Source organism: Pristis pectinata, chromosome 21, assembly GCF_009764475.1.
Source record: "Pristis pectinata isolate sPriPec2 chromosome 21, sPriPec2.1.pri, whole genome shotgun sequence".
NCBI classification, from domain to species: domain Eukaryota; kingdom Metazoa; phylum Chordata; class Chondrichthyes; order Rhinopristiformes; family Pristidae; genus Pristis; species Pristis pectinata.
Genome location: NC_067425.1, coordinates 540,007 through 556,172, shown reverse-complemented (window position 1 = coordinate 556,172; position 16,166 = coordinate 540,007). Strand labels below are relative to the sequence as shown.

Genomic DNA, 16,166 nt, shown 5'->3' with positions numbered 1-16,166 from the left:
TGAATTTTCTCCTAAACATCTCCACTTGTTTCCCTCATCTCTTGAGCAACCATAACTTTCTCTTCAGTAAATACAAAGGAGAAATATTTGTTAAAAATCCCACCCACTTCCTGCGGCTCGAGACATAAGCAGGCCTGATGACCTCTTAGGTGGTCTACTCTTTCCCTAGCCACCCTTTCACTCTTAACATAGCTGTAGAAAAAGCACTTGGACAGGTCCATGGATTGGAAAGGTTTAGAAGGATGTGCGCCAAACGTGGGCAAATGGGACTAGCTTCGATGGGAATCTTAGTCAGCATGCCCCAGTTGGGCCAAAGGGCCTGTTTCCGTGCTGGATGACCCTATGACCCTAAGTTGCTGTTTTCAGTTCATTTTTACTAAACCATATTTGGCTGGCGAAATAGGCCAACGCCCAGTTTAGAGCTTTTACTCTTAGTTTGTCTTTGTCTTTCTCTAATATTATGCTAATTCTAACCAAATTATGATCACTGCAAAAAAAATGCTCCTCCACTACCTCTCTTTTAAATTGCTCAGGTTCTAGCTAAGTCCAGTTGGACTTCATGCATGGTTGATGTTAAAACAGAAGTTCTCCTAAATGCATTTTCAGAATTCTGCATTTTCTCTCCCATTCCTTGGCTAATAGTTGAAACTCCAACCATTGCTGCCTTCTTACTTCTGCACTTTTGTGCACAATCCTCAGTGTGATGAGCCCTATTTTGGTTTGTCATTTCTACTCATATGGCTTGATTTGTTGATATTTTAAGTGCATCATCCCTTCCCACAGCTGTAGATTTTCCTTAACTAATATTGCTGCACCTCCTCTTTTCCATCTGGCCCATCTTCTATCTCATCTCAAATCCCAATAATCAGTAATTCTGAGCTGCCAATGTTGCTTCTCTCCACTCTGAAAATATTGTTGTTCCCATCCCGCCTGTGCTTAAAGAAAACTAATCTGATCAATATGTATCTATTGCAAGAGAGAGAGAGTTAAATTACATTAAGTAAATTCTTTTCCAAGAAAATGTAACGGTGTTGATCCTCCTACCTTCTCAGAGAGGAAGCATCAGTGGAAAACTAAGGAGAAAAGAAAAGTATTAAAATATGAGAAAAACTTTCAATAAGGAGAAATTACAACAAATTGCTGCCCAGATCTAAACCAACACACAGAGATGACTACTGTGATCTTCACAGTCACTTAGATTATGAAGGTGGAACATCCAAGTTATGAGGAGAGAACGGATAGGGTGATTTTATTTTCCTTGTGGCAGAGGAGGTTGAGGGGAGATCTGATAGAGGTTTACAAAATTATGAGGGACATAGTTAGGGTAGGTAGCAGAAAACTTTTCTGCACAGCATAGTTGTCTAAATCTAGAGGGCATAGTTTAGGTCAGGGGTAAGAGGATTAGCGGGGATCTGAGGAAGAACATTTTCACTCGGAGGGTGGTTGGAATCTAGAATGCACAGGCTGAAGGTTGGTGGAAGCAGAGCCTCCACAAGAAGTGTGAACACTTGAATCACCACAACATAGAAGGCTACTGACCAAATGCTGGAAAATGGAATTAATGTAGATGGGTACTTGATGGTCGGCATGGACATATTGGCACGTTTCCATGCTCTATGAACCTCTGAAATTCTTTATGCCAGTGTCATGCATGATGTATCATTTAGTATATTCTAAATGCTGGATTTTCCGGGGTTTAGATGTTCCAAAAGGGACAGGGACAGAAGTAAAAGAGGTGGGGGTGTGGCTTTGCTGATCAGAGACAGTGTCATAGCTGTAGAAAGGGAGGATGTCCTGGAGGGGTCGTCTACTGAGTCAATGTGGGTGGAAGTCAGAAACAGGAAGGGAGTGATCAGTCCATTGGGAGTATACTATAGATCCCCCCCCAAGAGCAGCAGCGACACTGAGGAGCGGATCAGGAGGCAGATTTTGGAGAGGTGCCAAAATAATAGGGTTGTTGTCATGGGTGATTTCAACTTCCCTAATATTGATTGGCACCTCCTTAGTGTAAAGGGGATAGATGGGACGGAGTTTGTTAGGTGTGTCCAGGAATGATTCCTGACACAGTATGTAGACAGGCTGACAAGAGGAGAGGCCATACTGGAGCTGGTACTAGGCAATGAGCCTAATCAGGTTTCAGCATGGATCAGGGCTCTGAAGAGTTACAAGTTAGCCAGGAGGGAGCTTAAGAACGGACTTAGGAGAGCTAGAAGGGGGCACATGAGAAGTCCTTGGCAAGTAGGATCAAGGAAAACCCCAAGGTGTTCTACACATATGTGAAGAATAAGAGGATGACTAGAGTGAGGGTAGGACCGATCACGGATAAACGAGGAAACATGTGCCTGGAGTCGAAAGAGGTAGGGGAAGTCCTTAATGAATACTTTGCTTCAGTATTCACCACAGAGAGAGACCTTGACATTTGTGAGGATGGCGTACAACAGGCTGATATGCTAGGGCATGTTGATGTGAGGAAAGAGGATGTGCTGGAACTATTGAAAAACATTAGGATAGATAAGTCACTGGGGCTGGATGGGATATATCCAAGGTTATTACGGGAAGTGAGGGAAGATATTGCTGAGCCTTTGATGATGATCTTTGTGTCTTCACTGGCCACAGGAGTAGTGCCAGATGATTGTAGGGTGGCAAATGTTGTTCCTTTGTTGAAGAAAGGGAGTAGGGATAACTCTGGGAATTACAGACCCGTGAGTCTTACTTCAGTGGTGGGCAAATTACTGGAGAAGATTCTTAGAGACAGGAGTTATGAGCATTTAAAGAAGCATAGGCTGATGAGGGACAGTCAGCATAACTTTGTGAGGGGCAGGTCGTGCCTCTCGAGCCTGACTAAATTCTTTGAGAATGTGACCAAGCACATTGATGAAGGTAGACCAGTGGATGTGGTGTACATGGATTTTAGTAAGGCGTTTGACAAGTTCCCTCATCATAGGCTCATCCAGAAGATTAAGGTGCATGGGATCCATGGTGACATGGCAACTTGTGTTCAAAATTGGCTTGCCCATAGAAGGCAGAGGGAGAGGGTAGTGGTCAACTGGACTTCCTCCGGCTGTAGGTCCGAGAGTGGTGGTGCTCCACAGGGATCCGTACTGGGACCTCTGCTGTTTGTGAAATATATAAATGACTTGGATGAAAATGTGGATTGGTGGGTTTGTAAGTTTGTAGACGATAGAAAGATTGGTAGCATTTTGGATAGAGTAGAAGATTGCTGAAGGATACAGTGGGATATAGATCAGTTGCAGATACAGGCAGGGAGATGGTAGATGGAGTTTAATCCAGCCAAATGTGAGGTGTTGCACTTTGAGAGATCAAATGTAAAGGGACAGTATACTGTTAGTAGCAGGATCCTTAATGGTGTTAATATACAGAGGGATCTTGGGGTTCAACACTGAAAGTGTTTGCACAGGTTGATAGGGTGGTAAAGAAGGTGTATGGCATGCTTGCCTTTATTTGTCAAGGCATTGAGTTCAAGAGTCAGGAAGTTATATTGCAGCTTTATAAAACTCTGTTGAGTCCGCGTCTGGAGCATTGCATTCAATTTTGGTCACCCCATTATAGGAAGGATGTGGAGGCATTGGAGAGAGTACAGAAGAGGTTTACCAGGATGCTACCCAGATTAGAGGGCATGTGCTATGAGGAGAGGCTGGACAAACCTGGGTTGTTTTCTCTGGAGTGGCAGAAGCTGAGGAGTGACCTGATAAAAGGTTCTAAGATTATGAGAGGCATATATGGAGTAGACAGGCAGGATAGGCAGTATTTTCCCAGGGTCAAAATGTCTAATACTAGAGGACATGCATTTAAGATGAGAGGGGACAAGTTCAAAGGAGATATGCGAGGCAAGTTTTTTTTGTTTGATAGAAATTTATAAGATTATGAGGGGCATAGACAGCCGTTATCTTTTTCTCACAGTCAAAATCTCAAATGGAAGGCATGCATTTAAGGTGCAAGGGGGCAAGTTCAAAGGTAATTAGTATTTTTTGTACACAGAGAGTGGTGGGTGTCTGGTATGCACTACCAGGGGTGGTGGTGGAGGCAAATATGATACAGGTGTTTAAGAGGCTCTTACATAGGCACATGAATGTGCAGAGAAAGGTGGGATATGGGGTATTGTGTAGGCAGAAGGGATTAGTTGAGTTAGGCATTTAATTAGTTCAGCAAACTATCATGGGCCAGATAGCCCATTCCTATGCTGTACTGTTCTATGTTCTATGTTCTCAATACCTGTCTTTGTTGCATCAACTGCCTAATTTCAACTTGTAAATGATTGACTTGTTCTTCTGCCTTTCTTTGCATCTCATATCGAAGGTGCCGTTCCTGTACGAAAATAAAGTAGATGAGAACTTTACTGTTCCTAAATTGAATCCAATTATTCATAGAATTAACAACACCAAGGATCAGTTTGAGTATTTTTCTAATGGTAACATAGATTGTTTGCTATTGAATATCTCTATGTCTTTAATATAGTAGTATACATTGGTTGGATTAGTTGGACTTGAAATACTTACATAGCTTGGTTAAGGGGTCTGAATGTATCCAAGTCAAAGTCTGAATGTATCCAAGTCACTTTCCCTGAAAGTGGCGTCGCAGGTAGACAGGGTTGTAAAAAAGGCTTTTGGTATCCTGGCATTCATACATCAAAGTATCGAGTACAGTTGTTGGAATGTTATGGTGAGGTTGTATAAGACATTGGTGAGGCCAAATTTGAAGTATTGTGTGCAGTTCTGGTCACCTAACTATAGGACGGATATCAGTACGATTGAAAGAGTGCACAGGAGATTTACTAGAATGTTGCCGCGTCTTCAGGAGTTAAGTTACAGGAAAAGATTGACTTTATTCTTTGGAGCGCAGAAGAATGAGGGGAGATTTGATAGAGGTTTACAAAATTATGAGGGGTGTAGACAGAGTTAATGCAAATAGGCTCTTTCCACCTAGATTAGGAGAGATAAGTACGAGAGGACATGGCTATAGGGTGAAAGGGGAAAGGTTTAGGGGGAACATTAGGGGGAATTTCTTCACTCAAAGAGTGGTGGGAGTATGGAACGGGCTGCCACCTGATGTAGTAAATGCGGGCTCACTCTTGAGTTTTAAGAATAAATTGGATAGATACATTGACGGGAGTGGTCTGGAGTGTTATGGACTGGGTGCAGGTAAATGGGACTAGCGGGATAACGTTTCGGCACAGACTAGAAGGGCCAAATGGCTTGTTTTTCTGTGCTGTAGTGTTCTATGGTTCTAAAGTCAAAGTCAAGTTTATTGTCATATTGTGTTGAACCAACCGGCACAGCCCTAATCATTTCAGTATAGCAACACTATAGTATAGAATCACCACCTGTGATTTGTCCATCAACAGTGGTGTCATTGGTGAATTCGTATATGGCATTGGAGCTGTGCTTAGCCATACAGTCACATGCGTATAGAGAATAGAGCAGGGGGCTAAGTATGCAGCTTTGAGGTGCACCCGTGTTGATGGCCAGCGAGGAGGAGATGTTATCAACCCTCACTAATTAACGTCTGCAGATGAGGAAGTTTGCTCAAAATATAAACTTAGGTGGGAAAGTAAATCATGACCAGGATATAAGAAGTCTGAAAATAGACACAACCAGGTTAGTGAATGGGCAAATAAATTGTAGATGGAAGTATGAATAGGTGAATTTTCTTGGAAAGACTGGAAAAGCAAAATATTTTAATAAGCATAAGTAAATGTCAGTATTCAGAAGGATTTGGATGTCCCTGTGCACAAATTACAAAAAGTTAATGCATTGGAACATTACATGGTTGGGAAGTCAAGTTGTATGTTAGCTTTCATTGCAAGGAATTATACATTATTAGTAAGGAACTCATGCTAAAATTATACGAGCCTTTGGTGAGATCATATCTGGAATCTTATCTATAATTTTGCTTTCTTTACCTATGGAAGGAGACCTAGTCTTGGAGGGGTGCAATGAAGGGTTATATGGTTGATTCTAGAGATGAGAGGCCAGCTCTTTTAAAGAGAAATTTAGTAGTATTGAGTATAATTTCTTTGTAGCTTGTAAGAATGAGATTGAATCATAAAATTTCCAGAGAACTTGGCAAGGCAAATGATGAGAGTTTAGAGAGGGGCTTCATAATATCAGGATAAGGAGTTAGCCATTTTGGACAGAGGCTAAGAAGAAATTCTTCACTTAGGTTTATGAAGTTTTGGACCTTCTTACCCCACAGAGTTGTGGATGCTCAATTGTTGAGCATATTTGAGACCAAAATTGATAAGATTTTTTTCACACTGTGGGAATTATGGGAAAATGGACTAAGGTAGGAATGTGAAAGTGATATAGAAGAGCAGTCATGCACTTGAGGGGGCATACAACCCATCCTTACTCTTATCTCTTATGTTCATATGTTCACTAATTTATAAATTAGTTAGGGTTACTTTCTGGTGTGTGCCTTTATCAGTCTTGGGAAGTGGGCCAAGGAATGGCAGATGGAATTTAACCTGGATAAGTGTGTTTTGGTAAGTTAAGCCAGGACAGAACTTACACAGTAAATGGTAGAGCCCTGGAGAGTGCTGTAGAACAGAGAGACCTTTTACATAGTTCCCTTAAAGTGGCAACACAGGTGGACTGGGTAGTGAAGAAAGTGTTTGGCATGCTTGCCTTCAGCAGTCAGGATATTGAGTACAGGAGTTGGGACATCATGTTGCAATTGTACCAGTTGTTGGCGAAACCATATTGTGCGCAGTTCTGGTCACCCAGCTATAGGAAGGGTATCATTAGGCTGGAACGGGTAAAGAAAAGATTCACAAGGATATTACTGGGACTGGAGGCTTGAGTTATAGAGAGGCTGGACCAGCTGGAACCTTTTTCCCTGGCACGTAGGAGTCTGAGGCATATAAAATCATGAGGGGCATAGATGAGGTGGATGGTCAGTCTTTTTTCTAGGGTAGGGGAGTCTAAAACTAGAGAACATAGAATTAAGGAAAGAGAGGAAAGATTTAAAAGGGACATGAGGGGCAACTTTTTCACACTGAGGGTGGTGGTATATTAAACAAGCTGTCAGAGGAAGCTGTAGAAGTGGTCACAATTACAATGTTTAAAAGGTATTTGGACAGGAACATAGAGAGAAAAGGTTTAGAGGAATATGGTCCAAACACAGGCAAATGGGACTGGCTCAGATAAACATCTTGGTCGGGATGGATGAGTTGGGCTGAAGGGCCTGTTTCCGTGCTATATAGCTTTATGACTCTATAACTCTAAAAATACTGGTTGAAATAAATTAGTAATGGAAACAGTAATTGCGTTTTTGATATGTATGACATGCTGTGATGTGCCGTTGAATAACCCTGGGATCAGTCAGGGGATTCTTGATGAAGCTGTAAAAAGTCTGTAGTGTCTCACTTCAATAAGCTGTAATATTTCGAGTTCAAATAAAACATTGGTTTCTCCTTCTAACAAATCTGAACCATTACTGCAATTTTTAAAGAGGAACCAATGCGGTATTAATTACCTTGGATACATATATTTAGTAATGGATGCATTAGCTGTGTGTTAATATACTATTTGGTATATTCCCTGTTGATATTTACTTTAGCTTCCCAATAACCCTTGCAATAACACTAATATAAGAAATATGTAGAAAAAGATGTAACACACATATTTATAAAATAACACACAATGAAAATCATTGCCCATAATAATAACTGAGTAATAAGAGAAATTACGAAACACTCAAAAACCATCCACAGCTTTGCTAAAGTACCTGGCGAAGTTTTTCTTCAAATGAAACCTTCTGTTCCAAATTAATTCTCTGAGTCTCCTCCAGGAGTCTTTGAAGCTTTTTTTCTTCCATCCTACAGTCATAGAACCATAGAGTTATATGGCACAGAAACAGGCCTTTGGTCCAACTCGTCCATGTTGACCAGTTGCTTACCTGAGCTAGCCCCTTATGCCTGCATTTGGCCCTCTAAACCTTTCCTATCCATGTACCTGTCCACATATCTTCTAAATGTTGTAATTGTACCTGCCTCTACCACCTCCTCTGTCAGTTTGTTCCACATACCCACCCTCCTCTGTGTGGAAAGGTTGCCCCCAGGCCCTGCAGTAAAGATTGATTGATTATTATTTCCTATGCCTATTATGTTTTTAAGGATTGCCAGAATTTTCAAAATATGCATCAAAGAACCTTATAAAAACAACACCATGGTTGCTGTTGCAGATAAAATTCAGGTATTTGGGAGAAGTATATTTTTGGGAGGGGTGTCAGTAAAAGTTGCACAAGCAATATATCTATGACTATTGGAGACACAAGATACTGCAGATAACAGAATTTGGAGCAACAAAAAAAATGATGGAGGAACTCAATGGGTTGAACAGCGTCTGAGGGGGTCTAGGAGTTGTTGATGTTTCAAAACCAATGATATCAACATTGAATTTTGAGGGCGGGGGGGGTGTGGAGTTGGGGGGTGGATGGTTGGAAACACACAGAAGGTGAGGTTTATCTGAAATCAGAAAATTCAATGTTGATATCATTTGTTTATAGACTACTCAGGTGGAATGCAAGATGTTGTTCCTTTCGTTTGTGTTGGGCCTCACTCTGGCAGTGGAGAAGGCCAAGGATGGGCAAGGCAGTGTGGGATTGGCAAGCGGAATTGAAATGGCATGCAACTGGGAGCTCAGGATGGCGATTGCTGACAGAAAAGTAGGTGCTCATAAAATCAGTCGCTTTGTCATTGCTTGGTCACACCATTGAAGAGGAGACCACATTGGGAGGACAGTAGATGAGATTGGAGGAGGTGCACATGAATCTTTGTCTCATCTGCAAAGGCTGTTTCGGTCCCTGGATAGTGGTGAGGGAGGCCCCAGAACAAGTGTTGCATCTCCTGTGCTTAGAGGGGAAAGTATTAGAGGTCAGGGAGGGATGGGAGAAGAATGAGCGGACCAGGGAGTCACAGAAGGAGTGGTCCCAGCGGAAGGCAGAAAAGAGTGGGGTTGAGAAGATGTGGCCCATGGTGGGATCATGTTGCAGCTGGCAGAAATGACAAAGAATGATGTGCTGGATGTGGAGGTTAGTAGGGTAAAAGGTGAGGACTGGGGAAGCTCTATCTCTGTTCTGTTTGGAGGGATGTGGGCTGAGAACAGAAGTCTGAGAAATAGAGGATATGTGAGAGAGGGCTCCATCAACCATAGTAGAAGGGAAGCAAAATTTCCTGAAAAAGGAGCACATTTCAGATGTCCTGGAATGGAAAGCCTCATATTGAGAGCAGATGTGGAAGAGACAGAGAAACTAAGAGAAAGGGATGGCATCCTTACAAGCAACAGGGTGGGAAGAGGGATAGCCTAGCTGTGGGAGTTAGTGACCTTATAGTAAATGTCAATGGATAGCTTGTTTCCCGAGATGGAGACAGAGAGATCTAGAAAAAGGAGAGAAATGTCAGAAATGGTCCAAGTGAAGCTGAGAGCAGGATGGAAGTTAGTATCGAAGGTGATAAAATTGGTGAATGTTGATGATTGAGAAGGCAGCACCAGAGCAGTCATCAATGTAATGGAGAAAGAGTCGGGGACTGGTACTGTTTGCTGTTGGTTGTTATCTATGATTATTGCTGCCTTCCAGGGGATACTTATATTAACTATTGTCCACTTTGTACTCAGAGTAACTTCTTTCTTCCATGGAACTATCAGATGAACTGCTATCCTCAATGGGACTTTTGGATGAACTGTTGCCCTCTAAGAGACTTTTAGATCAACTGTTACACTTCATGGGTCACTAGGCATGTAAATTAACATTATATCTCTTTATAAGGACTGTTTTATATATCCACTACTCATGGCAATGGCACACATGGAAAATGTCTGACCTGTTGGCTGAGCTATTTTTTAAATATCCATGTCAGCTGCCTAAAACGGGTATTGGCCTCTTAAATATAGAAGTAAGAGGCTTCCAATCTTTTTAAGCTTTCTCTGGGAAAATGGACATCACTGGAGCAAAGCACACCTGCTTTTTATTTTACCTTCGCTCTTCATCCTCCCTTAGCCTCATCAGCCTTGCCTCTTCCAGGTACTGCAGGTGCTGAGTTTCCCGTTTCTCCCTATCAAGAAAAGCACACCGAGTTAAATGAAAGTACACTGGTCTCCTCTTTCTTCGCATCATTAAATTTTGATTTAAAATTGTGTGTTATGACTGGAACTGAGAGATTTCAAAAGTTCATTAAACTCAACGTTTGGTTAATCTTATAGCAATAAATAATAATGGAGCAGAAAAGTGTATTAGATTAAAGGCAAATGAAAGTTAAGGCCAAAAATGAGAAACATTTCAATCATAAGCCAATCTGAATGCTGTGGGGAATGAGAAACATAGAAAATCTCTTGGAAACTTGTATCTCTTGTTTATTGATTGAGAAAATATAGCAAAAATCCCTGAGAGTCTAGTTTCATATTATGAGTATTTGAGTTGTGTAGGCTATGATACTTCCAACTTTGATCTAAATTTGAGATAAATTTTGTCAGTCCATTGGTAAGGACTACAATTTCTCTCAAGGTTGCAATAGGGAATACCCACAAACGTTACATGAAAAGCATGAAACATTACATTACTTTGAGGAGCAGAAAGGGAAACAGATCCTGGAAAGGTGTGAGAATAACAGAGTTGTGGTGATGGGGGATTTTAATTTTCCAAACATCAACTGGCATCTCCAGACAGTGAGGGGTTTAGATGGGGTGGAGTTTGTTAGGTGTGTTCAGGAAGGGTTCTTGACACAGTATGTAGACAGACCTACAAGAGGAGAGGCTGTGCTTGACTTGATATTGGGAAATGAACCTGGTCAGGTGTCAGATCTCTCAGTGGGTGGACATTTTGGTGATAGTGATCATAATTCTATCTCCTTTACGTTAGCACTAGAGAGAGATAGGAATAGACAGGCTAGAAGGGTGTTTACTTGGAGTAAAGGGAATTATGAGGCTCAGGCAGGAAACTGGAAGATTAAATTGGAAACAGATGTTCTCTGGGAAAAGTATGGAAGATATGTGGCAAATATTCAGGGGATATTTGTGTGGAGCTCTGAACAGACATGTTCCAATGAGACAGGGGAGTCATGATAGGATACAGGAACTGTGGTGTACAAAGGCTATAATAAATCTAGTCAAAAGGAAAAGAAAAGTATAAAAAGGTACAGAGAGCTAGATAATGTTGGAGATCTGGAGGAGCACAAGGCTAAAAGGAAGGAACTTAAGAAAGAGATTAGGAGAGCCAGAAGGGGACATGAGAAGGCCTTGGCGGGCAGGATTAAGGAAAACCCCAAGGCTTTCTACAAGTATGTGAAGAGTAAGAGGATGAAATGCGAAAGGATAGGGCCTATCAAGTGCAGCAGTGGGAAAGTGTGTATGGATCCGGAAGAAATAGTGAAAGAACTTAATGAATACTTTAAGTCAGTATTCACCACGGAAAAAGATCTGAGGGATTGCAGTGGGGACTTGCAGCAGCCTGAAAAGCTTGAGCTTGAAGGTATTAGAAAAGAGGTGGTGCTGAAACTTTTGGAAAGCATCAAGTTAGATATGTCGCCGTGACTGGATGAGATGTACCCCAGGTTGCTGTGGGAGATGAGGGAGGAGATTGCGGAACCTCTGACGATGATCTTTGTGTCGCCCATGGAGACGGGAGAGGTTCCGGAAGATTGGAGGGTTGCGGATGTTGTTGCCTTATTCAGGAAGGGGATTAGGGATAGCCCAAGGAATTATAGACCAGTGAGTCTTACCTCAGCGGTTGGTAAGCTGATGGAGAAGATCCTGAGAGGCAGGATTTATGAGCATTTGGAGAGGTATAATATGATTAGGAATAGTCAGCATGGCTTTGTTAAGGGCAGGTCCTGCCTTACGAGCCTGATTGAATTTTTTGAGGATGTGACTAAGCACATCGATGAAGGGAGAGCAGTAGATGTAGTGTATATGGATTTCAGCAACGCATTTGATAAGGTACCCCATGCGAGGCTTATGGAGAAGGTGAGGAGACATGGGATCCAAGGGGACATTGAAGTGTGGATCCAGAACTGGCTGGCCCACAGAAGGCAAAGAGTGGTTGTTGAGGGGTCGTATTCTGAGCGGAGGTCGGTAACCAGTGGTGTACCTCAGGGATCTGTACTGGGACCCTTACTTCTCATGATTTTTATAAATGACCTGGATGAGGAAGTGGAGGGGTGGGTTAGTAAGTTTGCGGATGACACGAAGGTTGGGGGTGTTGTGGATAGTTTGGAGGGCTGTCAGAGGTTATGGAGGGACATAGATATGATGCAGAGTTGGGCTGAGAAGTGGTAGATGCAGTTCAATCCAGATAAGTGTGAAGTGGTTCATTTTGGTAGGTCAAATATGTTGGCGGAATATAGTCTTAATGGTAGGACTCTTGGCAGTGTGGAGGATCAGAGGGATCTTGGGGTCCGAGTCCATAGGACGCTCAAAGTGGCTGTGCAGGTTGACTCTGTGGTTAAGAAGGCATATGGTGTATTGTCCTTCATCAATCCGGTAATTGAATTTAGGAGCCGGGAGGTATTGTTGCAGCTATATAGGTCCCTGGTCAGACCCCACTTGGAGTATTGTGCTCAGTTCTGGTCACCTCACTACAGGAAAGATGTGGAAGCCATAGAGAGGGTGCAGAGGAGATTTACAAGGATGCTGCCTGGGATGCGGAGCATGCCTTATGAAAGCAGGTTGAGGGAACTCGGCCTTTTCTCCTTGGAGAGATGGAGGATGAGGGGGGACCTGATGGAGGCGTATAAGATGATGAGAGGTATTGATAGGGTAGATAGTCAGAGGCTTTTCCCCAGGGCTGAATTGATGGCCACAAGAGGACATAGGTTTAAGGTGCTGGGGAGTAGATATAGAGATGTCAGGGGTAAGTTTTGTTACTCAGAGAGTGGTGAGTGCGTGGAATGGGCTGCCGGAAATTGTGGTGGAGGCTGATACGTTAAGGTCTTTCAAGAGACTGTTAGATCGGTATATGGAGCTGAGTAAAATAGAGGGCTATGGGTAAGCCTAGTAATTTCTAGGGTAGGGACATGTACGGCACAGCTTTGTGGGCCAAAAGGGCCTGAATTGTGCTGTAATTGTTCTATGTTCTAAAGTAGATCACCATCCATCATCATTGGGCCTTAACTGTGGAACTCTCTATGCAACACTTTGGGAATATCTTCATGACAGACTGTAGCAGTTTATGAAAGTGGCTCAACTTCAAGCACAATTCAGGATGGGCAGTAAATGGTGGCTGGCCAGCAATGTTTACTTTCCATAAATGAATTAAAAATTGGCTTTAACTCTTCAAACTTGGGAAGAAAAAGTAATTTGGGGCACCATTCCTAATTGTTATCCAATGACCAATCTGTGAATGTGGACAGTTGTGATGTTCCAGGTTTTCATATTCTGACATGCAGAGTGTGGCTTCTTACATCAGTGTGCATTACTCCCAGGTACTTAGGGTAAGGCTCATATGTAAGTTGTCATCAACAAAAGGAAACAGGATTACATTAGATATGCAGCAAGAGACAGGCCATTTGGTCCAATCAGTTCATGCTGCCTTAATGCTCCACTCTAGCGATCTCCCATCATTCACAGTGCCATACAGCACAGAATCAGGCCCTTCAGCCCAACTGGTCCATGCTGACCAAATACCCATCCAAGCTAGTTCCATTTGCCAACATTTGGCCCATAATCATCTGAACCTTTCCTATCCACGTACCTGTCCAACTGTCTTTTAAAAGTTGTTACTGTACCTGCCTCAACCACTTCCTCTGGCAGCTCATTCCACATGCATACAACCCTTTGTGTAAAAAAGTTGCACCCCAAGTTCCTATTAAATCTTTCCTCTCTCACCTTAAACCTATGCCCTCTAGTTCTTGATTCCCTAACCATGGGAAAAAGATAAAATGCATTTACCCTATCTATGCCCCTCCTCCTCCCCCCCCCCCCCCCCCCCCATGATTAGGGGAACCAGAGCACCAGATCAGAAAGTGGAGGGTTTGAGAGGAAGGTAGATGTCATGACCAGTAAATCTGAAAGAAAGAACAGGCAGGGGCAAGGCAATAGACACCATGCTATGGATGGGCTGAAGTGTCTTTATTTTAATGCTAGGCGTATTAAGGGTAAGGGTGCTGAACTTAGAGCACGGATCAGTACATGGAACTATGATGTTGTGGCCATTACAGAGATTTGGTTGAGAGAGGGACAGGACTAGATATTTAATGTTCCAGGGTTTCAATGTTTTAGTAAAGATAGAGGGAGGTAAGAGAGGTGGGGTGTGGGCGGGAGTTGCATTATTAATCAGGGACAATATCACAGCTGCACTCAGGAGACATAATGGAGGGCTCATCCACTATATGGGTAGAACTCAAAAATAAGAAAGGTGCAATTGCTCTGATGGGATTATACTACAGAGCCTCCTATTAGCCACTGGGACATTGAGCAGCAGGTATGCAGGCAGATTAGAGGAAGGTGCAAAAACAACAGTTTGTTGTCGTGGGTGACTTCAACTTCCCCAGTACCGGAACTAGATGCGGCAGAAGTTGTGCATCCAGGAGGGTTCCATAAATCAGTATGGAGATGGTCCAACGAGAGGAGGGGCGATACTGGACCTGGTGATGGGAAATGAGACTGGGCAGGTGACTGACCTTTCAGTGGGAGAACATTTAGGGAACAGTGATCACAACTCCTTAAGTTTTAAGATAGCTATAAATGAACATAAGCATGGATGTTGTGAGAGAGTATTAAATTGGAGCAGGGCAAATTACAAGCATTAGGCAGGAGCTATGGAGAGTTAATTGGGATAGCAGTTTTTGGGCAAGTCCACAACTGATATGTAGAGGTGTCTACAGACCAACTGCACAGAGTACAGGGCAGGTACGTTCCAGTAAGAAGGAAGGGCAAGGATGGCAAGGTAAGGGATCCTTGGATGTCAAGAGAGGTGGTGAATTTAATCAAGAAGAAATAGGAAGCATTTGTAAGGTTTAGGAAGCCAAAATCAAACAGGACCTTTGAGTATTATAAAGAAGCTAGAAAACAACTCAAGTAGGGAATTAGGAGAGCCAGGAAGGGCCATGAAAAGTCCTTGGCAAGTACGATTAAAGAGAATCCCAAGGCATTGTATACATACATCAAGAGCAAGAGCATAACTACGGAGAGGGCAGGACCACTCAAGGATAAAAAGAGGGAACATGTGCTTAGAGGCAGAGAATGTGGGTGAGGTCCTAAATGAGTACTTTGCGTCAGTACTTATCAAAGAGAAGGACATGGAGGACAGTGAGATCAATGTGGAATGTGCTAATATGCTAGGGCATTTTGAGATAAAGGAAAAGGTAGTGTTAGGTCCCTTAAAGATCATTAAGGCAGTTAAGTCCTCAGGGCCTGATGGGATATACCCCAGGTTACTGACAGAGTCAAGAGATGAAATTGCTGGGGCCTTGATCAAGAACTTTGTGTTCTCTCTAACTACAGGCAAAGTGGTTAGAGAGGACACTAATTTCTTGATCAAGGTAGAGAGGACTAATGAGTAGCCAATGTTGTTCTGTTATTCAAGGAAAATAGGGATAATCGGGATATTATAAATTGGTGGGTCTCACGTTAGTGGTAGGGAAGTTACTGGAGAGGATTCTTAGGGATAGGATTTATGAGCATTTGAAAAAAATGACCTAATTGGGGACAGTCAGCATGGCTTTTTGAGGGAAAAGTCGTGTCTTACTAACTTGATTGAGATGACGAAGATGATTGATGAAGCTAGAGCAATTGATGTTGTCTACATGGATTTTAGTTAGGTGTTTTACAAGGTCCCTCATGGGAGGCTCATCCAGAAGATTATGATCCACGTTGAATTGACCATTTGGATTCAGGATTGGCTTACCCATAGGAAACAGAGGGTAGTAGTCAATGGGATTTACTCTGGCCCGTGACTAGTGGTATTCTGCAGGGATCCGTACTGGGACCTCTATTATTTGTGATATATGTGTTGCTGGGCAATACAGTCAGCATGGACGAGTTGGGCCGAAGGGCCTGTTTCCATGCTGTATGACTCTATGACTTGGACGAAAATGTGCATGGGTGGGTTAATAAATTCACAGACGATACCAAGATTGGTGGCATTATGAAAAATATAGAAGATTGCCAAAGGATACAGTCGAATATAGATCAGTTGCAGATATGGGTGGAGAA

General features: G+C 42.6%; 1 protein-coding gene across 1 annotated transcript in view; it reads right to left on the bottom strand.

The window, feature by feature from the left end:
• Nucleotides 1-16,166, bottom strand: part of LOC127581248 (uncharacterized) — a 195,530-nt gene that overhangs the window by 37,622 nt on the left and 141,742 nt on the right. The window contains exons 12-15 of the mRNA XM_052035449.1: nt 9,995-10,072; nt 7,747-7,837; nt 4,234-4,326; nt 1,045-1,073 (exon numbers count right to left, since the gene is read on the bottom strand). Of these exons, the coding sequence (XP_051891409.1) occupies nt 1,045-1,073; nt 4,234-4,326; nt 7,747-7,837; nt 9,995-10,072 (291 nt within the window). The remainder of the gene's footprint in view (nt 1-1,044; nt 1,074-4,233; nt 4,327-7,746; nt 7,838-9,994; nt 10,073-16,166) is intronic.